The 22,633-nt window shown below is 53.1% G+C and overlaps 3 protein-coding genes and 2 pseudogenes across 3 annotated transcripts in view; 3 read left to right on the top strand and 2 right to left on the bottom strand.

Moving 5' to 3' along the window:
• The window catches only part of LOC138999567 (saoe class I histocompatibility antigen, A alpha chain-like), a 372,085-nt gene that overhangs the window by 22,275 nt on the left and 327,177 nt on the right, over positions 1 to 22,633 (top strand). The window lies entirely within an intron of this gene.
• The window catches only part of LOC138999548 (patr class I histocompatibility antigen, A-126 alpha chain-like), a 375,823-nt gene that overhangs the window by 339,191 nt on the left and 13,999 nt on the right, over positions 1 to 22,633 (bottom strand). The window lies entirely within an intron of this gene.
• LOC138999555 (patr class I histocompatibility antigen, B-2 alpha chain-like) lies at positions 1,847 to 4,992 on the top strand. The gene is made up of 8 exons (XM_070401709.1): positions 1,847 to 1,948; positions 2,064 to 2,348; positions 2,563 to 2,838; positions 3,380 to 3,655; positions 3,779 to 3,883; positions 4,313 to 4,345; positions 4,486 to 4,533; positions 4,682 to 4,992. Exons 1-8 carry the CDS (start codon positions 1,876 to 1,878, stop codon positions 4,684 to 4,686), a joined length of 1,101 nt encoding a protein of 366 aa, XP_070257810.1. The 5' UTR covers positions 1,847 to 1,875; the 3' UTR covers positions 4,687 to 4,992.
• LOC139000163 (zinc finger CCCH domain-containing protein 4 pseudogene) lies at positions 6,710 to 15,289 on the top strand (annotated as a pseudogene).
• LOC138999538 (THO complex subunit 5 pseudogene) overlaps positions 21,525 to 22,633 on the bottom strand; it is a 2,050-nt pseudogene continuing 941 nt past the window's right edge.

The following is a 22,633-nucleotide window of genomic DNA, read 5'->3' as shown; positions in this document are numbered from 1 at the left end:
ACCGGTTAGGGCCCATGTTTACATTAAAAAACAAAAATTGAGCCCTAGCTGGTTTGTCTCTATGGTTGGAGCATAGGTCTGCGGACTGTAGGGTCCCAGGTTTGATTCAGGTCAAGGGCACATGCCCAGGATGTGGTCTCAGTTCCCAGTAGGGGATGTGCAGGAGGCACCAGATCCATGATTCTCTCTCACTATGGTTGTTTCTATCTCTCTCTCCCTCTACCTTCCTCTCTGAAATCAATAAAAATATATTTTAAAAAATTTTATTTCAGAGAGAAACTGAGAGGGAGACAGAGATGGAAACATCCATGATGGGAGAGAACCATGGGTAGGCCGCCTCCTGAATGCCCCCCACTGGGGATCTAGCCTGCAAACCCTGCAGGAGCCTCACAGGGAATAGAATCCTGGCCTCCTGGTTCATAGGTCAGTGCTCAGCCACTGAGTCACACCCGGCCTGGCCCATGTTTACGTAACAGAACGAATGGCACAGACACTAGGATCGCTGAGAGTTGGTGAACTGGCTCACACTTTCTCAATAATGAACATGAGTGCCCAAGCTGATTTGGCCCGGTGGGTAGAGCATCAGCCTCCAGACTGAAGGTCTGATTCCAGTCAAGGGCACATGTCCGGGTGGTGGGCCCAATCTCCAATGTGGGCCCAATGCCCAATGGGGGGAGCAGGAGGAGGCCAATCAAAGATTCTCCCTCATCATTCATGTTTCTATCTCTCTCCCTCCCTCTCCTTCTTCTCTGAAATCAACAAAAATATATATTTTTAAAAATGAACATGAGCTTCTCCCTTCAGGAAATATCACCTGGGAGGTGACAACTGACAGTCCTGTTGTCTTGATACAATGTCAGCCCCCAAGAGAAAACCAGAATTTTGGAACAAGGTGTGTCCCACCACATGAGCTAGACCACTTCCCATTGCTGACACGCTTTTCTAGGGGGCTCTGAGGGAACAGCAACACCTGTGAGCTTTGATGACGTGATTCAATGCATCAGCACGGGAAGGTCTCTAGGACTTAGAGACACAAGGCATCACTTTACATCACCTGCATGAGGACAAGAGCCACCCAGCAAGACAGCCCTGGGGACTGTGACAGAACAGAACAGAAACTATTCAATATTCCCCAGCCAGCGGGGCTCCGTGGTTGAACATTGACCTATGAGCCAGGAGGTCAGAGCTCAACTTTTTGTCAGAGCACATGCCTGTGTTGTAGGCTCCATCCCCAGTGTGGGGCGTGTAGGAGGCAACCGATCAATGATTATTTCTTATTATTGATGTTTCTATCTCTCTCTTCCTCTTCCTTCTTCTCTGAAATCAATATAAAACATATATTTTTGAAAAACATGACTCCTGTTATCATCTCACAGGCAGTGAGCAAGCGACATGGATTAATAACAGCTTCACCCTGTGTGACTCCGTGAGGGGTCACTGTGATGACGTCACCACACACACAAGGTTATCTGGGCGCCTGCCTGTGAGTGAGGCCCCACAGAGATGGTGACACCAAAACCTTGGAAAGTCCCTGAACAGCACAGCGCCCGGGCCCGGCCTCGGGGACAGTGTGACGGGCGCCCCGCGCAGGAGGAGGGGCAGGACCGAGTCCCAGGGCCCAGGCCTGCACTCAGGGCTCCGCAGGGGACAGAGTCTGGGGGGCAGCTCCGTGGTGGGGACTCCCCAGCGCCCTGGTTTCACTTCTCCTCTCCCAACCTGTGTCGGCGCCTCGTGCCTGGAGACTCGTGACGCGGCCCCATTTCTCACTCCCATTGGCTGAGCGGTTTCCTGAGCAGCCAATCAGCGTCCCCGGGGCTCCCGGTTATAACTCCTCCGCGGAAGCGCCCGGGTCAGAAGGTGCCCCCGACGCTGAGGATGCGGGTCCTGAGCCCCCCCCCCCTCCTCCTGCTGCTCTCGGGGGCGCTGGTCCTGACCCCCAGCTGGGCCGGTGAGTGCGGGGTTGGAGAGGGCGGCGGTGCGGGAGGAGCGAGGGGACCCGGCGGGGGCGCGGGGCCGGGAAGGCGCGTGTCCAGCCCCGGCCCTGCCCCCCGTCCGCCCCCCAGGCCCCCACTCCCTGCGGTATTTCCTCACCGCCGTGTCCCGGCCCGGCCGCGGGGAGCCCCGCTTCCTCTCCGTCGGCTACGTGGACGACACGCAGTTCGTGCGGTTCGACAGCGACGCCCCGAATCCGAGGGCGGAGCCGCGGGCGCCGTGGATGCAGCAGCCGTGGGTGGAGCAGGAGGACCCGGAGTATTTCCACCGGAGCACACGGAACTTAAAGGGATCCGCACAGACTTTCCAACGGAGCCTGCAGAACCTGCGCGGCTACTACAACCAGAGCGAGGACGGTGAGCCGCGCGCCGGGCCCGTCACGACCCCCCTCCCCACGGAAGGGCCGGGGTCGCCCCGAGGGTCCGGGTCCGAGCGTCACCCCGAGGCGGCGGCACCCGCCCGGACCCCACCCGGGAGGAGCCGCGGGGACTTTGACCCGATTTCACTTTCAGTTTTAGATTCAGTCCCCGCGGGGCGGGCGGGGCGGGGCTGACCGGGGGGCGGGGTCAGGGTCTCACACCTTCCAGAACATGTATGGCTGCGACCTGGGACCGGACGGGCGCCTCCTCCGCGGGTACGAACAATACGCCTACGACGGCGCCGACTACATCGCCCTGAACGAGGACCTGACCTCCTGGACCGCGGCCGACATGGCGGCTCAGATCACCAAGCGCAAGTGGGAGGCGGCCCATTGGGCTGAGGAGATGAGGAGCTACCTGGAGGGAACCTGCATGAAGTGGCTCCGCATTCACCTGGACAAAGGGAAGGAGACCCTGCAGCGCGCAGGTAGCAGGGCCCTGGGGCCGCTCCCTCTCCCCGGGGCTGGGGCTCCTACGAGGAGACAGGACAGGGGGTCAGTGTCAGACACCCCTCTTTGGAGTCAGGGAGGGAGCCCCCTGGATGTCCAGGTCAGGTACCACAGGGTCCCCCCTCCTTTCAGGGACAGTTAGGGGTGCAGGCTCTCCTGGGGTGCAGGGAGACCCCCTGAAATATGCCATCAGCGGTTCCCATGGGCCCTGCAGGGGCTCTGGGACCCACCGGGACCTTCTCTCTCAGGCCTTGTGCGCTGCCCACACCCAATGTGTCTGAGTCCTCACCCCAGTTTTTCTGAGTCACATGGCCTCCTGCCCTTGGCTGTGTCTCTCTGATTCTAGAACTTTCTAAAGACTAGAAGGTCCTTCCAGGTACCTCTGTCCAGGCTGGTGTGTGGGCTGTGTGCTCCCTCCCCCACCCCAGGTGGCTGTCCACTCTCAGGATGGTCACATGGGCGCTGCTGGAGTGTCCCATGGCGGATGCAAAGTTCCTGCATTTTCTCTCCTCCCCTCAGACCCTCCAAAGGCACACGTGACCCACCACCCCGTCTCTGAGCGTGAGGTCACCCTGAGGTGCTGGGCGCTGGGCTTCTACCCTGCGGACATCAGCCTGACCTGGCAGCGTGATGGGGAGGACCAGACCCAGGACATGGAGCTGGTGGAGACCAGGCCTGCAGGGGACGGCACCTTCCAGAAGTGGGCGGCCGTGGGGGTGCCCCCTGGAGAGGAGCAGAGATACACGTGCCATGTGCAGCACGAGGGGCTGCCCGAGCCCCTGACCCTGAGATGGGGTGAGGAGGGGCCGTGGGCACAGAGCCTCTTCTCAGGGCAGCAGGGCCCCTGGGGGACCTCAGTGGGGTTGGGGCTTAGGCCTGGGGTCAGGGCCCTCACCCTCCCTTCCCTTCTCCCCCCAGAGCCGCCTTCTCACACCTTCATCATCATCATCATGGGCGTCGCTGGGGGCCTGGTTCTGCTGGGAGCCGTGGCTGGAGCTGTGATGTGGGGGAGGCGGCGCTCAGGTGGGCAGGGGTGGGGTCTGAGTGTCTGTCCCACTGGGGGTTCAAGCCCACGTAGACGTGTGTCCCGCCTCATTCACGGGAAGCACCATCCCCACCCGTGTGATGCCCAGTGTGGGGCTCTGTGCTCACACTTACTCTGTAGTGAGGCCCGTGGGAAAATGAGGGACCCACTTATCACCTGATGATGCTGGTGGCGGGGACCCGTTCCCAGCAGCCCCAGGTGAGAGGGCAGGTCCCTGCTGAGCACAGACCTCCAGGAGGGCGGTGGGTCCAGTCCCCACACATGCACTTCCCTCAGTTTCCCTGATCCTGCCCTGGGTCTATACACAGGGTTCTGGAATCTTCTCTGGGGCCCAGTACTAGGGCTTCCTTTAGGACCTATGGCCCTGCCTCCTCCCTGGTCTCTCATGGGATGTTTTCTTCCCGCAGGTGGGAAAGGAGGGAGCTACTCTCAGGCTGCCAGTAAGTATGGAGGGGGACCCCTGAGGCCCTGTGACAGTGCATATGGGAGCCATAGGGGACCCAACCCCCCCCCATAGTTCCTCCTTAGTCTCCTGCCCTGGGGCTCTGACCCTCTCCCATTGTGTCCCCCCGCCCCCCAGGCAGTGACAGCAGCCAGGGCTCTGATGTGTCTCTCTCGGCTTCTAAAGGTGAGACCCTGCCGAGGGGAGGGGTGGGCAGAGGGGAGGACTGGGTGGTGGGGAGTCTGTGGGACACTGTGAGCATGAAGTGGGCTTTGAGAATGTCACCAGTTACAGCCACTGACCTGAATGTGTTCATGATGCTTGTCCTCCACAGCGTGAGGCGGCTGCCTTGTGGGGCCTGAGTGATGGAAGATGTTCACGCTCCCACTTCCTGACTCAAGAACCTCTGATTGGGGGGGCTGGCCTGCTCTGCTCCCCACACTTTGCTGTCAGCGGAGGTGGGCTGGGCCCTCCCCATCCCTGCCTTTACCCCCTGGTGCTCTGAGCCTCAACTTCCTGCTTTGTATTGAAATGAGACTGTGGATTGACCTCGTGTTTTAATTCTTGCCGTGACTGGTGACGGGTAATTAAAGGAGACCCTTTTTTAATTATTTTCTCAGAGGAAATAAATGGAAGCACCAAGGATTCTGCAGATTCCTGTGTATTTTGTGCTCTTTGCAGGGGGGACGGGAGAGGCTGTGAGGACGGAGTGTGGTCGGGGCCTGTGCCCAGGTGGTGCTCGGTGCATCGTGGGCTTTGACGGGGTCACTCCTCAACCGGGTCACCCATCTGCTCCTCTGACCTTGTCCCTCAGTGTTCCCTGTCCCACCAGAGCCTGAAGGTTCCAACCCTCTGATCAGCTTGGTCTTTCTGGGGACCACACCCGACCCTGGCTCTCTCCAGTACCCTCAGCCAAGAGCCATCTCATCAGCGTCCCAAAGACACTTCTCACTCATGATATGCCCATGGTTTTAGGAGCTCAGTGCCAGGAGCCAGGGGCACCCAAATGCTCAATTGCCCACCCCTTAATCCCTGTGGACCTCATGCTCTGCTATGTCACCTGACACAAAACCTTACCTGATGCATGGACACATTTCATTTGTTTTCTTTGGGGATGACACCAAAGGTGTCAGCTGTGGGCGTTGTCTGTTTTAACTGGGAATACAATTGGATTAGTCTAATGTGACCAAAGACCCACAGCAACCATGCTCTCAGGTTGTGTTTTTTCCTATTTAACATCAGGAAACCATTACACCTCCACTGTCTCACATGGAGGATGACAACTGGGGGCCATCAGTCAACCTCAGTCAGTGTGGGTGGAAGGAATCAAATGAGCCAGACCTCAATCTTGCCCCTCCCAAACCATCTCTCAATCCATTAATCTGGAGAGAGGAAATAATCCCAATGAGATTAAGGGGTGGAGACTGAGGTTTCTGATTGGATGTTAGCATTTGAGAAGGTGTATAAAAACGTCAGGCGCCAGAGCAGAGACTCAGAGTCCTCGAGCTCTGCAGTCAGTAGCTTAAGAAGAGGAAACCATAAGCCCCACCTCTTGTCGTGAGGAGTATTAAACACTTTGGGAGGAAAAAAAAACACTTTGGTGGAATCAGGAAGAAAACTTAGGTATGGGAACTCTATACCCTCCAAATCACTACAGGCACATTTGAGTGTTTATTGTGCCTGGTTCTTCTCATCCTCTTAAAGGTTGTTCATGGTTTTTCATTGCCTGTACCTGTGGGGAGCCGATATAGGGTTACGACTCCGACTGACCTGTTGGCAAAGTCACAAACAAGTCTTCTTTCGAGTCGTAAACAGCCTAATCCGAGAAGGGGCCGCTGATTTACATGCGCTGTCATTTCAAATATAAAAATTGGGGAATTTGCCGGAAGCCAGTTCACCCTTGCTGGTTGACACAGTCGCTGCAGGGAAGAAACATCTACACAGCTTATATCTCAAGGGACCTGGCGTATATGGCATATGTTAGCTCCCCCACTTAGCGCTGTGTGTTTCAAACAGGACCACCTCCCGGAAAAAGGTAGTTTCCCCAGGTGGGGATTTTTTCCCTGGAGTTAGAAATTAACAGGACTAAGGAAGGGAATACATCCAAAAAACCCCTTAACTAAGTGCCAGGCGGGTAGTTAATCACTTTAACTACGAACAATCACGCTGAAACTACATAATCTTTATTTAGGATAATCTCCTTCAGTTACTTCCTTGTAGCTTAATAGAACAACAGAGTAACCTTGGAATGGAGATGAGAAACGCCCTAACCTTTGGAATAGAATGTATAGGATTAAAATCAACTGGTGTAGATTCTCCAGAAACTTACAACTCCAGCTCACCGCCTCCTGCTTTAGGAACCATGGGGGCTGCGCCTGTGACCCCCCCGCCGCCCCCATCAGAATCGCCGCCGCCGCCATCAATGCCTTCGCTTCCTCAGTGTTCCCCAGACTCCTGCCCACCCGCCCCGCACCTCCTCCACCGCCTCCCGCTCCCTGACCACAGGGAAGATGGTGAGTTGGAAGAAGGTGAACTGGAGGATGATGGGGCAGAAGAGACCCAGGACACCCCTGGAGGCCCTGAGAGGAGCCGGAAAGAAAAAGGGGAGAAGCACCACAGCGATTCAGACGAGGAAAACTCTCACAGGAAGCTGAAATGGAAGCGGAAGAAAGAGTGGGAGAAAGAGAAGAGAAGATGCAAAAAGAGCAGGAAATCTAAGCACAGGAGCCATGCATCTTCCAGCGATGATTTCTCCGACTTCTCCGACGACTCAGATTACAGCCCCCCCGTACGTGCCGTCCCACCAGCAGTACCCCCTGTCACACAGCACGTCCCTGCCCAAGAAGTCCTGCTTCACCAAAGAGCTGAACCAGGACCGCTGTGCCAAGGAGGGCAGCAGTGGAGGCCGTGGCAGGGGCTACCGGGGCCGAGGAAGCCGCGGAGGGTCTCGGGGCCAAGGCATCGGCCAGGGTGGCGGAGGCAGGGGCAGAGGCTCCATGGGAGACCACTCAGAAGACGAAGATGACTTTTATGAAGATGAGATGGATTACGGAGAAAGTGAGGAACCAATGGGAGACGAGGATTATGGCGACCATTCCAAGGAGCTAAACCAGTACCGCTGGTCCAAAGATAGCCGAGGACGAGGGTTAAATCGCGGCCGTGTCCGGGGTTCCCGAGGCCGAGGCAAAGGGATGGGCCGTGGCCGAGTTCGAGGTGGCAGCCGAGGAGGGATGAACAAGGGCGGGATGAACGATGATGAAGACTTCTATGATGAAGGTGGAAGCTACCGGAGCTGTGACCATGACAGGCCCCAACAACAGTCTGGCAAGAAAGGCAAAGTCATCTGCAAATTCTTCGTGGAGGGGCGGTGCACACGGGGAGACCGCTGTAACTTCAGCCATGACATCGAGCTACCAAAGAAGCGAGAACTGTGCAAGTTTTACACCACCAGGTGTTGTGCCAAAGCCGAGAACTGCCCCTACATGCATGGTGATTTTCCGTGTAAGTTGTACCACACGACTGGGAACTGTATCAATGGTGACGACTGCATGTTTTCACACGACCCTCTGACCAAGGAGACAAGAGAGATCTTGGATAAGAGGTTGGCTGAGGATGCGGAAGCAGGCGCCGAGGACGAGAAGGAAGTTAAGGAACTGAAGAAGCAGGGCATCAACCCCCTGACCAAACCACCCCCTGGTGTGGGCCTCCTGCCCACCCCGCCTCGGCCCCCCAGGCCCCCTGCCCCGACCTCTCCCAAGGGCAGGCCCATGCAGGGCGGCCCCCCACCCCCACCCCCTCCTCCGCCCCCTGGGTCCCCGCAGATGCTCATGTCAGTGCATGAGCGGCTGTCCCCTGAGCAGCTGCTGCGCCAGAAGCAGGACATGTACAAGAAGATCCCCTCCTTGTTTGAGATCATGGTACGGCCCACAGGACAGTTGGCTGAGAAGCTGGGTGTGAGTTTCCCTGGACCTGGAGGAGGCCCTGGGCCAATGGGCCCTGGGCCCAATATGAGGCCCCTGGGGCCAATGGGGGGCCAAATGCATCCTAACATGCACCCTGATATGCACCCTGACATGCACCCTGACATGCCCCTGGGCCCTGGCACCAACCCTGGCCCACCCATGGGACCTGGTGACCCCCCAATGATGCCTTATGGCGCTGGAGACTCCCCACATTCTGGAATGATGCCCCCCATCCCACCAGCGCAGCACTTCTATGAAAACTTTTACCAGCAGCAGGAAGGCATGGAGATGGAGCTGGGACGCATGGGGGACACGGGTGACACTGGAAACTGGTACTCAAGTGACGAGAACGATGGTGGGAACAGCGTAACCTCCATCCTTAAGAACCTGAGGCAGCAGACGTCCAACCAACCCCAGGCTTCTGTCGGGGAGCTGAGCAGCCGTGGGCTGGGGGATCCCCGCCTCCAGAAGAGACACCCCACAGGAGGCCGGCTGGCTGACCCCCGCCTCAGCCAGGACCCCAGGCTCACCCGCCACACTGAGGCTTCCAGCGGGTCAGGCCCTGGCGACACGGGGCCCACCGACCCTCAGCTGGCTTGCTCCCTGCCTGCCCCAAGGCCTGAAGGCGGCCTTTATTCCAGCCCCGCTGGCCCCAGCGGCTCCAAGGGGTCTGGGCCACCCCCTGCAGAAGAGGAGGAAGGGGAGCGGGCCCTGCGGGAGAAGGCTGTGAACATTCCCCTGGACCCCCTCCCCGGGCAACCGCTGAGGGACCCGCGGTCGCAGCTGCAGCAGTTCAGCCACATCAAGAAGGATGTGACCCTGAGCAAGCCGAGCTTCGCCCGCACCGTGCTGTGGAACCCCGAGGACCTGATGCCCCTGCCCATCCCCAAGCAGGATATCATGCTCCCCGTCCCAGCTGCCTTGCAGTCCATGCCTGCCCTGGACCCCAGGCTGCATCGGGCCTCCACTGTGGGTCCCTCCAACCCCCGACAGCACTCAGGCACCTCCACGGACCCCGGCCCATCTGGCTCCAACCTGCCTGACTTCGAGCTCCTCTCTCGAATCCTCAAGACTGTCAGTGCCACTGGCCCCTCTGCTGCCCCCGGCCCCAGCGACAGGCCCAGCAACCCCCGGGTGTGGAAGGCGCCCACTGACCGTCAGCTGCAGAAACCAGCAGACTCTGCTGCTTCCTCCCTCGCTACCAAGCTTGGCTCTGCCAAAGCACCCTCTCCAGCTGCCAGCCCCAGTGGGGAGTCCTCTCCCCCAGCCACCGCCCCTATGACCCCCGAGTACTGGCGGCTGGTGGGCTGGGCCAGGGCAGTGGGAGCTGGCAGAGCCACGTGCTGAGCAGCATCAACCTCTATGACCCCAGGACTCCCAATACAGGTGGTAAAGCTGCAGAGCCTGCTGCTGAAAGGGGCTGCCCAGCCCAAGGGCTCTGAGGGCAATGGCAAGAGCTCAGTGGCCAAGGCCAAGGAGCCCCCATTTGTCCAGAAGTCTGCCCTGGAACAGCCCGAACCAGGGAAGGCCTGTGCAGACGGGGGCTCCACCACAGCTAGGGACAGATACAACAACTACAACCGGCCTGGGCCCAAGGCTGCTGCCACCCCCGCCGCCACCACAGGCACCCCCCCCCAGAGGGCACGCCACCCGGGCCCGGCGTGCACAGCCTGCCAGTGCCCACCCTTTTCAGACCGTGAAGCGGGCACCTAAGACAGGCCTTGACCAGAGGGCTGCAGCCCGTGGTGTTTGTACAATAAGTAAGAATATACAGTGTGGCTGTGGGTTTGTTTTCTTCTCAGAGAAGTTTCTTTTGTAAAAGCAAATTAAATAATTTTTTAAAACAAATTTGTGGATCAATTAGAAGCTGGAACCCTCCTTGGATATTCAGCCTAAGAACCTCAAGGGGCTATGAATTTACCCCAAATTTTCATTTGCCATCAGGCCAAGCTTTTGAAAATTTGTTTTCTAACCAGGATTGTAACAAAAGTGTAAATACTATCTACACTAAAGCTGATGGTGCAAATATGTATATAACGTAGTGTATTTTTACAATGATCGTCGCATGCATCTATTCCACCCCCTTTCTGTACTCTGTATCTGTCTTCCAGAAATGTAACCTGCCCTTTCTCCTGTGGTCTCTTAATCCAATAATTGTATTACTGCCATCAAAGGCTGCAGTTATTTAAAAAATAAAATTAAATAAAAAACAACACGTGTCTGAAGCCAGGGGTGGGAAGCTCCGTCCCTCCTTCCCCCGCCCTGTCCATCTCCCTGACCTGAGACCCTAGATTACCTTACAGCACACATTGTGGCTCTGCCTAGACTTCCTTGGGTCCTACCCCATCACCACCAACTCCCAAGTCTGTTGTTATGTGTACCCATCACACCTTTATGTCAAGCCCATACATTACACTCCTTACTCTTTTTCTTGTTGTTGTTAATCCTCACCCCAGGATATTTTTTCCATTGATTTTTAGAGAGCCAGGAAGGGAGGTGGAAAGAGTAGAGTGAGGGAAAGAGAGAGAGAGAGAGGGAGAGAGAGAGAGAGAGAAAGAAAGAGAGGCGCAGAAGGAGAGACAAAGAGAAACATCAATGTGAGAGCAAAATTGACTGGTTGACTCCTAACAATCACCCCAACTGGGCAGGGAATGGAACCTGCAACTCAAGTGTGTGCTCTTGACTGGGATTCAAACCCACAGCCCTACATTCCTGGGTATGATGCTCCAACCACTAACCAACACTGGCCAGGGCAACAGTGTTTAGTCTTCATTCTCTAAGCTGCCTCTCTTGGTCATCTCAACTGCTCGCTGCCTCCAATTGTGGAGGCAAAGCAATTCTGGACCCCACTCTCCCCAGTCTTGATAATGCCTAGAGGAAAATTAGATTTTTATTGGCCTGTGGACCACATTGGTTCAGAAATACCCATGGGGTTAATGCATCCTTTGGATGCATTCATGGGTCCCTTTCTATCCTGTGTCAAATGTCCCTAATGCTGTAGCAGCTATGGTCACCCGTTTCCCTTGAACTGGTTCCCACCTGTCCCCACAGAACAGGGCATCACACACTCACCTGTCCCCACACCACGTCACTGGTTCCTGGCTGGTTCCCCGGCTCTCCCTTGACCTCCTGGCTGTTCTCAGGATGTACCCCCGTCTGACCTATGGGGGATCGGGGCTTTAGGGATAAGTCCAACACATGGTCTGTGGCACCAACTTTGTCTGTGGCCACCTGGACATAGGAATTCTCCTGAAGATACTTCTGCTCTTGCAAGGTGACGACCTTCTTTGGGGAGAAAATTAAACAAGACCGGGGATGTATCATACTCCTTGCGTGTGTCCTACTCAACACTCACACTTTCAGTGGAACAACACATGGATGTTTGCCTCTCTCTCCCTTTCTCATTCTCTCTTTAAATAAAGAATTGTTTTACTCAATCAGTCAAAAAACAACCTCCCAAATGTTGGCAACCAAACATGTCTCCCAACATTGGCAGAGGCTCCCTGGAGAGAAAGGCGCCATCCCTGCACCTGGTCTGTGCTTCAGTTTCCCCACCCATGAGGCAGAACCAACAGGTCTACCCCCTGAGGTTATTCTGAGGTGATTGGGAAAGTGAGCCCCAGGACGGGAGATCAAAGGTCTGAAGGTGTCCATCTCAGGAATGCTAATGTGGCCTGGCCACCATGGCTCAGTGGTTGAGCATCAACCTTTGGACCAAGATGTCATGATTTGATTACTGGCCAGGGCACACCACTGGGTTGTGGGCTTGATCCTCAATGCAGGGGCATGCAGGAGGGGCCAATCAATGATTCTCTCTCATCATTGAGGTTTCTCTCTCTATCTCTCCCTCCCTCTCTGAAATCAACAACAATATATTTAAAAAATAAAACACAGAAAATTAAAGAATGCCGCTGTGTATATTTACTAGCCTTCCTCTTCCCTGCCCATCATAAGGGTCCCACTCACCCATTTGCTGGGTTTCTCCTTACTTCTCAGCAAGACATTCAGTTCCTCACAGCTCTGCACAAGCCTCTCTTTCACCAAGACCTGCTGCTCCAGGGGCATGCAGGTCATGAATTTCTCCAGCAGAAGCTTATCCAAGTTCTGCTTCTTGTTGAGCACATCCGGGCCCAGCCAGTGATGGAGGAGGAGACATTGTGTGCACGCTCAGTAGGGGGTCCGCATACTTCCAGTGTTGGAAGGCTCTGAAGAGCACGTGCGCCCTCTCAGAGTCCCATTGCTGTCCTTCAGTGAGGTTTCCCTGGGGCGGTCTGGTCGGTAGCAGCTCCCAGCCCAGGTTGCCCTGGGGGTGCCCACGCCCATTGGAAAATGTCTGGTCTGCAGCCATATTCACTAGAAACTTCATATCCTGATGGAGAGCAACAGAAGGGACTGACTCGGTAACAGGTCCACAGTTCTGGGGGAAAAGAGGAAAGAATGAGTGGAGTTTAACCTGCTGATCCACCCAATACTAAACAGCTGGGACCTGAGGCTGTGCCTGTCCCACCCCTTCACCTCCCATGGGGCTTGACGGGGACCTCAGGTGCCAACTTCTGGAGAACGTGGTGTGGGGACAGCACCCAGAATTGCTCATTGACAGGACCAGTGGCTGTGCACAGCTCGAGCCCCAACATGGAGCACCCCTTGGCTCCCTTGGAGGTGTTCCTAGACCTTAACTTCAGTGAAATGGACGGGGTTAAGTTTTTCATGCACATCATCCAATAGGCCCAGCAGAGAGAAGGGTTTCTACACCTGTGCTGCAAGACTCTGAGGATCTCTGAGGTGCCCTTCCAGAGGGTCAGGAAGGTCCTGGATGGCGTAGAGCTGGAATGCATCCAGGAGGTGGAAGTGAACTTTACCTGGGACCTGCCGACCCTGGGGATGTTTGCTCTCTTCCTGGGTCAGATGAGTAACTTGCAGAGTCTCTCTATCTCCCACATCGATGTGTTGGCTGAGGAGGAGGAGGAGGAAGCGATGAAGAGTAAGAGGAGAAGGAGGGGGAGGAAAAAGAACAGGAAGAGCAGCAGTTTGCGGAGGAAGAGGAGTTGTAGAGGGAAGAGCCGGAGCAGGAGAAAGAGGAGCAGAAATGGGAGGAGGACAAGGAGATGGAGAGGGAGGAGCTGGAGTGAGAGGAGGAAGAGGAGCAGGAGTGAGAAAGGCAGGAGGAGGAGGAGCAACAATTTTTTCTCCAATTCCTCTCTCAGATGCTCAGGCTGTGGCACCTCCGGGAGCTCGACATGGATTCTCCCACCTTCCTCTGAGGCCGTCTGAACCAGAAGCACAGGTGAGCTGTGTAACAGTGAACACAGCTTCAGAATGTCAAGGAAGTGGTCTTGTTAGGTGCTTTGAATGGTGTCATCCTGTGCACACCCAAAGAAAGCATGTTTTAAAATCCGCCTGTCAAGATGGGTAACAGAACTGGCCCAATGAGTGACCCAGCGAGCCTGGTTCTGTGAATTCTTCCTTAGGGAGAGATGTCTAAGTGACCAGGACTTAGGAAGAGGGAGGGAGGAGGAAAAGCCACATCGGATGGAGCATTTCCAGACAGAAGCTCTGGGCCCACTGACACGTGAGCCTGTCTCAGCTTCCCCATCTGTCAGAGGTGGTCCTGGGCTCCAGGAAGGTCATTAGTAGGAAGGAAAGGCAGGATTCCACAGCTAAGGGAGCGGGAGAGAAAGGACTGCAAAGAGTGGGAGCTGGTTTGTGGTGAAAGTCGACTCTGCTGACTGGCCTCCCAGCTGATGCCGCAGATTCTTCCTGTGGTCACTCTCTCCCTTTTCTTTAAATCCTCACCGAGGGATATATTTTTCGATTGATTTCTAAAGAGTGAAATGGAGGAAAAGAGAGAGAGAGAAATACCGATGTGTGAGAGAGGCGATTGGTTGCTATAGCACATGCTCCAACCTGGGCCGGGCATTGAGCCTGCAAGAGAGATCTGAGCCCTTGACCATGAATTGAACCTGAGACATTCGATGGCTGTGTCCACTGAGTCAAACCAGCTAGGGCCAGGTTTGTTCCTTTTAGGCATTAGATGAAAGAGCCTCCTGTGGCCCAGAGGTTTGATGCCTGGAACCAAGCAATGGACAAAAGGAAGCCTGAGTTGAGAGCATTCTTGGTTTTGACTCCCAAATTTAAGATTCACGGATGCCTACCCTTGACTTAGACACTGGGAGACTCTCTGAGCAGGTTCCCAGGGTTTTCCTTATGTCCAGTCCGCCTCCAGAGAGCAGTGCTCTGCTTGGCAGCTAAGGAAAGGAAGCTCTGGAGATGTCGTGAACTTGACCCTGCCAAAAGGAGACTGGGTGTCCTGGGTGCTGGCCTTCATCAGATTGTCAGGACAGCCCTGGGCTTGGACAAATCTGTCTTCCTCCACCTGTAAGCCCCCCTCTTTTTACCACTGCCGTCCCCAGGAACTAATCGCTCCATCTCTCCCCAGGTGCCTGCAGACCCCCTTGGACAAACTCTCCATATGGTTTTGCTCACAGCTGACACATTCAGACCTGACACACCTGTTCCAGTGCCCGAACCTCAGGCAGCTGAAGTCCCTGGGTCTGTATGGCACCAACCTCACTGATTTTAGTCCCAAGCCCCTCTGAGCCCTGCTGGAGGCAGTGGCACCCACCCTCCAGGACCTGTGCCTGGATAACTGTGGGATGGTGGACTCCCAAGTTGAGGCCATCCTGCCTGTCCTGAGTCGCTGTCACCAGCTCAGGGACTTCACCATCTCTGAGAACCACCTCTCCATGGCCACCATGGAGAAGCTGCTGCGACACACAGCTGGGCTGCGCAGTTTAGAGCTTGAGCTGTACCCCATCCCCCTGGAGTGTTACAGGACCCACCAGACTGTGGACCAGGAGAGAGTTGCCCTGATCCGGGCTGAGCTCACGGGGACACTGAGGGAGTTAGGACAACCCAGCACCATCCGTCTTGTCACCAAGTCCTATAACTCTTGGGAGGTTTATGACGTGGCATTTTCATGACATGGGGCCTGTGATGTGCTCCTCTAGTGACCCTGTTCCCCAGGTGCACCTAACAAGAGCTTCCTTCTAGGATCCTGGAACCTGAAACCTCGGATTGGGGTGCAGTATGTGGGGCCACTCATGTTTCATGTTCATGCTCAGTGTGAATGAGGAAAGGGATGGACCCAGCCCGGGTACAGGATTGCAGGGACAAAGGTTGGGGAGTTCATGGGATCTAAACACAAAGTGTCTACAACCAGAAACATGAATCTGATTTCCTTGAGGAGGGGGTGGGGATTTAGGCCCGAGGTGCATCTGTGGGAGTTCATCCTAGGGTGGAAGGTTGTAAAGGAATGTTCAGAAATGAAGACAATTTCAAAGGCCACCCTCTGGTCCTCCGTCATGTAATAGCCTGTCTCCCCCACTTTACACTTCAGTTCCTGATGTAAAAAGGTGCGGAGGGGTCAGGATCAGACACTGGAGCTGCTGGGATGCGGTTGGGCTGTAGGGCTCAGCACCATTTTATCACTCCCTCCAGGTTTTTCCTTCTCCCTGGGCATCTCTGACCTCATTGTGGCTGCTCAGTGGGTGGATCCAATGCTACTTTCTACGTGGTCCACTAACCCCTGATGTGAAGGGGACTTGCTGCTGGCTCTGAACCTGGATGTGAGTGGTCCTCCTGGTGCTGCTGGTGAACCCACAGGTCTCAGGACTTGTGCCAGGAGAGGTTCAGGGCACAAGGCAGGGCCCCCAGTTCCAGAAGGGCTTGTCCACACAGCAGAGGAACAGAGCTGCTGGGCCTCCTAGCACATGCCTGTCAGCCTGGTGTTGAGGAATTAACCTGCTTGCAGCCAGGAAAATCATCCAAATTCCTTTGACCAAAATACTAAAGTTATTCAGGAACATAAGACTTTTCACAGCGTTATACATTTATAGGTCTCTCAAACAAACAAAACCCCAGAAAACACGTTGCAATGCTTACCCTTCCTGTTTCTATTACTATCAACCCTTCAACCCTTTAGTGATGTTTTCAGGCGGCATTGGCGGGGGCAGCACAGTGCGGGGCGTGGTCACTGAAAGAAAATTCCTAAATCGCCCCTTATTCGCGCGCGGAGGAAATTTCAAAGTCTAACTGACAGTCCTTCATCCGCATCTTGGGAGTGTCCGTCCTTCTTGACTGCTAGGAGAGAGAGAGAGAGAGAGAGAGAGAGAGAGAGAGAGAGAGAGAGAATGAAGCTTTCAAAGCCCCCATCCCCACCTCCAGTGGCCGACCCTGCGTCCCCACCACCCTGGTGATGACTTGATGACAATGCAACCTGTTCTTGTCATGCGCCACCTTCCTGGCGACCGCTTTTATAAGCCTCAAAGCGTGGTCAACCAGAGGGCCAGGTTGGTTCCTTGTTGTTGTTGTTGTTGTTGTTGTTGTTGTTGTCACAGGGCGGAGCCAACTCAGGGACAGCACTTGCGCAGTAGGCACACAGATGGGCGTGAATGGAAGGCAGCGGATCTCCATACTAGCACTTTGAATGGAGGCACATCGTTTATAAATAACACAGAGCAGTACCTGTATCTCAAATGGAAACTTCTTTCTCAGACATGAAAAATGTAGGTTAAGTCACTTGGACACTAGGGACGGCTGTGTCGAGTAGAAATGGGCATGCGTGAATTAGGCATTCTGAACTTTGTCCTCCTTTGGGTTTGTCCTTGTGATCCATAGGAACTCTCCCCGGCCAGGAAAGGTATTAGGTGGACTGAAGTGGACCACAGTGGGGTTTCTGGCTGGAAACCAAAAACCACACCACTGGCAGTGAGCGACTGGGTGTGCCGTGCAGTGCCGTGCCCTGCCCCAGAAAGTCATAGTCAGGACTGAACCGAGGACCTTCCTCTTTCTTTCTCTCTTTCTTTCTCTCTTTCTTTCTTTCTTCCTTCCTTTCTTTCTTTCTTTCTTTCTTTCTTTCTTTCTTTCTTTCTTTCTTTCTTTCTTTCTTTCTTTCTTTCTTTCTTTCTTTCTTTCTTTCTTTCTTTCTTTCTTTCTTCTCTTTCTTTCTTTCTTTCTCTTTCTTTCTTTCTTTCTTCTTCTTTCTTTCTTTCTTTCTTTCTTTCTTTCTCTTTCTTTCTTTCTTTCTTTCTTTCTTTCTTTCTTTCTTTCTCTTTCTTTCTTTCTTTCTTTCTTTCTTTCTTTCTTTCTTTCTTTCTTTCTTTCTTTCTTTCTTTCTTTCTTTCTTTCTTTCTTTCTTTCTTTCTTTCTTTCTTTCTTTCTTTCTTTCTTTCTTTCTTTCTTCTTTCTTCTTTCTTTTTTCTTTCCTCTTTCTTTCTTTCTTTCTTTCTTTCTTTCTTTCTTTCTTTCTTTCTTTCTTTCTTTCTTTCTTTCTTTCTTTCTTTCCTTCTTTCTTTCTTTCTTTCTTTCTTTCTTTCTCTTTTTCTTTCTTTCTTCTTTCTTTCTTCTTTCTTTCTTCCTTCCTTCCTTCCTTCCTTCCTTCCTTCCTTCCTTCCTTCCTTCCTTTCTTTCTTTCTTTCTTTCTTTCTCTGGCTCATTGAGATCTACATACACATCACCCTTCTACATAAAACACAAAAAGCAACAACCAACATATGTTGGCATCACTGGCTTAAAGACAAACACAGACAGACAGACAGATGGACAGACAGACAAACAGGCAGAAAAAGACAAACCTCTCTCTCCCTATCAGGTGAATTGGGGCCAATTTGACCAGGAAAATATAGGTTGCCCCTGTCCCCATTTCCTCGTTGAAAGCAGACAGATTCTGATTTTAAAACAGCCCTCCGTCGGATAGATAAGCCTACCTACGACTGTTGGCACACAAGCTTGACTCCCAGGGAGAGGGAGACTTGGTTGGGTAGGGTTAAGAACGGGTAAAGTAGCCCCGGTTGGTCGGTGTCTCCGAGAGCTTCAGTACCTTCACCTCTTAGGATCATTGCCATTTTCCCAAAAGCAGTGTGAGTGAGGAGAAGGGAGATACCCTCTCACAGTCCTCGGAACATCCCTAGGTTCGCTTCTGGCTTCTGTCTGTTTTCTCTTTGTAAATCCAATTTCTGTCTTTTTGTGTGTTTTTGTTGTTGTTGTTCTTGTTGTTTTTTCCTACACTCTTTCTAAAGGTGACCTGGCCTTTGATAGCAGAAACAGACTCCTCTACAGTTTCACAGCAGACCTCATGGACAGATTCTGTTGCCTCGCCCTCAGAAACCAGCAGGTGTATACGTCGTGTTCACATAAAAACATTCAAAACCCATAGAGAACTTTCATGAGTTTACTTGAGCCAAGCTGTCCACACTTGCCGGGAAGCAGAATCTCAAGGGGTTGGGATAATGCTCCAGAGAATGGCTGTTTTTCACTTTGTTTTATTCATTCTTTTTAAAAATTATGATTTAATATATTTTTATTGATTTCCAAGAGGAAGGGAGAGGGAGAGAGCGATAGAAACATCCACAAAGAGAGAGAGAATCACCCCTCCGCTGCCTCCCACACACACACCACCTATTGAAGATTGAGCCCCCACCCCGGGCCTGCGCCCTTGACTGAAATCAAACCCAGGACCTTTTGGTCCCCAGGCCGATGCTCTACCGACTGACCAAACAGGCCGGGGAGGCACTTTGTTTTATACATGGCAATCCAAGGAGGAGACTTAAGTGGGTTTCACGAAATCCATTGGTGATATATGAAGGAGGGAGGGAGGGAGGGACAGAGGAAAGCGGGGGCGAAGGGAACATCTGGGATTGCATAAAAGGTAAAATGATAGACGCATTCTTCTTTAAAAAAAAATACAGTTTCGCCGAAACCGGTTTGACTCAGTGGATAGAGCGTCGGCCTGCGGACTGAAAGGTCCCAGGTTCGATTCCGGTCAAGGGCATGTACCTGGGTTGCGGGCACATCCCCAGTAGGAGAGGTGCAGGAGGCAGCTGATCGATGTTTCTCGCTCATCGATGTTTCTAACTCTCTATCTCTCTCCCTTCCTCTCTGTAAAAAATCAACAAAAAAATTTTAAAAAAAAAACAGTTTTATTGGTTGGAGAGAGGAAGGGAGAGGGAGAGAGAAAGAAACATCATCCATGAGAGAGAATCTTGAATCAGACGCCTCCTGCACGCCCCCTAGTGGGGCTCGCTGGAGCCCGTGACCCACGCGGGCATGTGCCCTGGACCCGAGACACTAAGGTCCTTTGCAGGCGGACGTCGGCTCTACCCACTGACCCAAACCGGCCAGGGCCACACAACCTTCTTTTCCTTTGGTGGGTGCAGGATAGATAGTTAACAGGCAGCAATACTCGTGATAACAATAGCAATGAAGGAATTTATGGTCTCTGTTCTGCAGGGCGCCCAGGCACATTTGCTTGTGTGTCGGGGTAGGGGGGGCTAATGCTACAAGTTCCTCTGACATTTCAGAGATATGTTGTGTCTTAGATGCAAAAGGACCATAGGTTCAGGTAAACACTGACCTTGTCATGGAAGACTCTGGCCTCAGACGCGACTACCCACCACAACTGCTCTTAGTAACAGTCTCCCCTCAGACCATCCCAGCGATCGGTTGCTTTAGGCCTTTCAGTTTGCAAGACCGCCACGCAGGTCTTCCCTGAGCTCATGGGGTTAGCATGTGGCCCCTCCTTTTGTCCACAGTTGTGTGGGAATAAAGGAGTCATCCTTTCTGTCAAAGAAGGGAGTTTAGGCAGCCTCCCTTTTGGCTCCAGGGGCTTGGCAGCCGCCATTTTGAAATGGCAAGGTCAACCCCTCCCTCTTATCCTCTCCACCCCCACCCCACTTCTCCCTCACCCCCGTCTTAATTTCTTTTTTTTTTTTTTAAATATATTTTATTGATTTTTTACAGAAAGGAAGGGAGAGAGGCAGAGAGTTAGAAACATCGATGAGAGAGAAACATCGATCAGCTGCCTCCTGCACCTCTCCTACTGGGGATGTGCCCGCAACCCAGGCACACGCCCTTAACCGGAATCGAACCTGGGACCCTTCAGTCCGCAGGCCGACGCTCCATCCACTAAGCCAAACCGGCTTCGGCGCCCCGTCTTAATTTCGCTGTTTTGTTTTTCTTTTAAACAAATTCACATTTTATTTATGTTGACATAAACTGTACAAAATTGACTTTCTTCACCGAAAAATGACAGCGATGTTTTCTGTATTCTTCCTCGATCAACTACAAAACACATTCTTGTAGGTTGTCTAGGTTTCGCTTATAAATCGAGACGTGGCAGGAGATATGACCACGGAAAAAGACAGAATGAAACAGACCAATCTGTTGTCAGTATCCATGGCCTCTGATCCTGTCTTGACCATGAAACAGAAGTGCTCCCCATATTCTTGCTAAAAAGGTTATGACGATATAGGCTCAACAAAGGAATGTAAACAGCGACACCCAGATGTGGGTGTAACAATGGCGGGTTCTTTCTTCAATGTTTCACGGTCACTTGTTGAAGATCATCGAATAAAGACAAAAATCTACACCGAAATCCTTGTCTGGCAAGCTCACGTTTCTTTCACTGCTTGGTAATTTCACTCTTCCTTACAGATTTCTCAAAGCATACTTAAAACTCCTGCTAGTCAAAGGTTAGTCTCATGGTGCAATTTTATGAAACAGATTCCTCCCACACCTTCTCAAAATTTTTTCTTCAAAGAACTGATAACTCAATACCCACTGTGACAATGAATGTTATGTCTGCAAGGACTTCACTCAAACAAGTCCACAGTGCCATCGGCAAAGATCACGCAGAAGTGCAACATGGCCACACTTCCAATGCCTGCCACCCTCTGGAAGAACAACAGTTCAACATAAGCTGCATCCTATAGGCTATTTCAGACACTGATTGAAATTCATTTCCATAATAATATACTCTTTGAGAGCAGCAATGATGCCTAGTCCCCAGACAGGCCGCCTGGGCATCACCTGGGATCTTGTTACATTTGTCCATTAAAGGACCCCATTCCTGCCCCACAGAACTGACTCGGGGTGGAGCCAGGCTACGTGTGTTTGACAAGCCCCAGCTGATTCTGGTGCACATGAAGGTTGGAGAATCACGGCTGTAAATCGGTTGTAACAGCTTGGCTGCGTGATCACATAGTAATTGTATTAGTAAATACTAGCTGAATAATGGCCTTCATCTGATGGTCAGATGACACTTTAATTGGCTAGAAATATAAAACCTGTCTTTGGAGACTATCAGGAGCCACATGTGGAACAGAAGAGAAAGCGGAGGCACAGCACTGAGGGCCCAGGGGAAACAACAGGCCGAGCAGGTCAGCGATGGCTGAAGAATCCTTGAGGATGTTATATTTAAATGGCTTCATCCTGCTGGGGCCCCTGAAAAGCTGCTGACACATCTTCTCCTGGGGAAACTCCTTGGGCCCCTCCACGCTGTCATCGTGGATCTCAGTCTCCAGGTAGACATCTAGTAGCACGCATAGGCGCTGCAGCTGGTTGGTCAAGAGCTGATGGCCGGGCCAGGGCCCACACAGCTCCTTGTAGCACACGTTGACCTCGCTTTCCATGGCCCGAATATTGTCATCATTGCTGTGGGTTTTCTCCCCTTTCCAGTTCAGACAGAGCTGGAAAATGGGTGGGATGGAGGATTAGCCGGGGTTCAGCACCACAGCTGCCTGGAGTTAGGCTGTACCCCTTTCCACGAGTGCCATGTAGTAGAGATTGGTGTCCACAGCCAGTCCTGCCTCCACAATGTCTTTGGTGAAATGCAGCTCCACCTAATCCTCATGGGCAATCGTCACCCACTTCACCAGGCGAGAGACAACCTTTGCAGGGAAGAGGTAGTGGCAATCGCTAGTAACTGGTACAATGCCGGATTCCAGGGACACGAGCTGTTTGTGGAGGGCCAGGCGGGACTGCACTCTGGTCTTCAGCAGTTTCATGGTGGTCTCCATGTGGCTGGAGCTCAGCGAGTGGTCAGCGATCACCGTGGGCTGGGGCTGCTCTTTAGGGAAGTGGAGGCCACCCAGCTTCTGTACCCACAAGTTGGGGTGTCCTAAATCAAGGACGTAGCCTCTCAAAGTCAGGATGCCCACTTTATCAAACTGGTACTGATTGGCTGGATTTGGCGTTTTCTTTCCATGATCCCCAGGATACAAACAGCTCTGGACTGAGTCAGGAGACAGCAAGTCACTTGCACTGATGGGGGTGATCAGCTCCGTGGCAGTTGTCACTTTGCCTTTTACTGTCATGATATTGAGGTTCATGAGAGAGTAAAAGGTCAGGTGAAGCACACTGTCATCTTTGCACTTCAGGTCCAGCATGACGGACAGCGGGTGCCTCTTCAGCATCTCCTTGAGTTTGTCATCCAACTGGACTCCCAGTGTGGGTCGCCGGCGTTCCGTGGTCTGCTCTTCCTCGGCATC

This window comes from Myotis yumanensis, unplaced genomic scaffold, assembly GCF_028538775.1.
Source record: "Myotis yumanensis isolate MYYU_CA2020_CCGP unplaced genomic scaffold, mMyoYum1.0.hap1 SCAF_23, whole genome shotgun sequence".
NCBI classification, from domain to species: domain Eukaryota; kingdom Metazoa; phylum Chordata; class Mammalia; order Chiroptera; family Vespertilionidae; genus Myotis; species Myotis yumanensis.
Note: the sequence above shows the minus strand (reverse complement) of the source record. Positions and strands in the feature narration are given on the sequence as shown.

Coding starts and splice junctions, on each gene's coding strand:
- LOC138999555 (XM_070401709.1), top strand. CDS start 1,876: ATGCGGGTCCTGAGCCCCCCCCCCCTCCTCCTGCTGCTCTCGGGGGCG. Junction 1,949..2,063: donor CCTGACCCCCAGCTGGGCCG/GTGAGTGCGGGG, acceptor TCCGCCCCCCAG/GCCCCCACTCCCTGCGGTAT. Junction 3,656..3,778: donor GCCCCTGACCCTGAGATGGG/GTGAGGAGGGGC, acceptor TTCTCCCCCCAG/AGCCGCCTTCTCACACCTTC.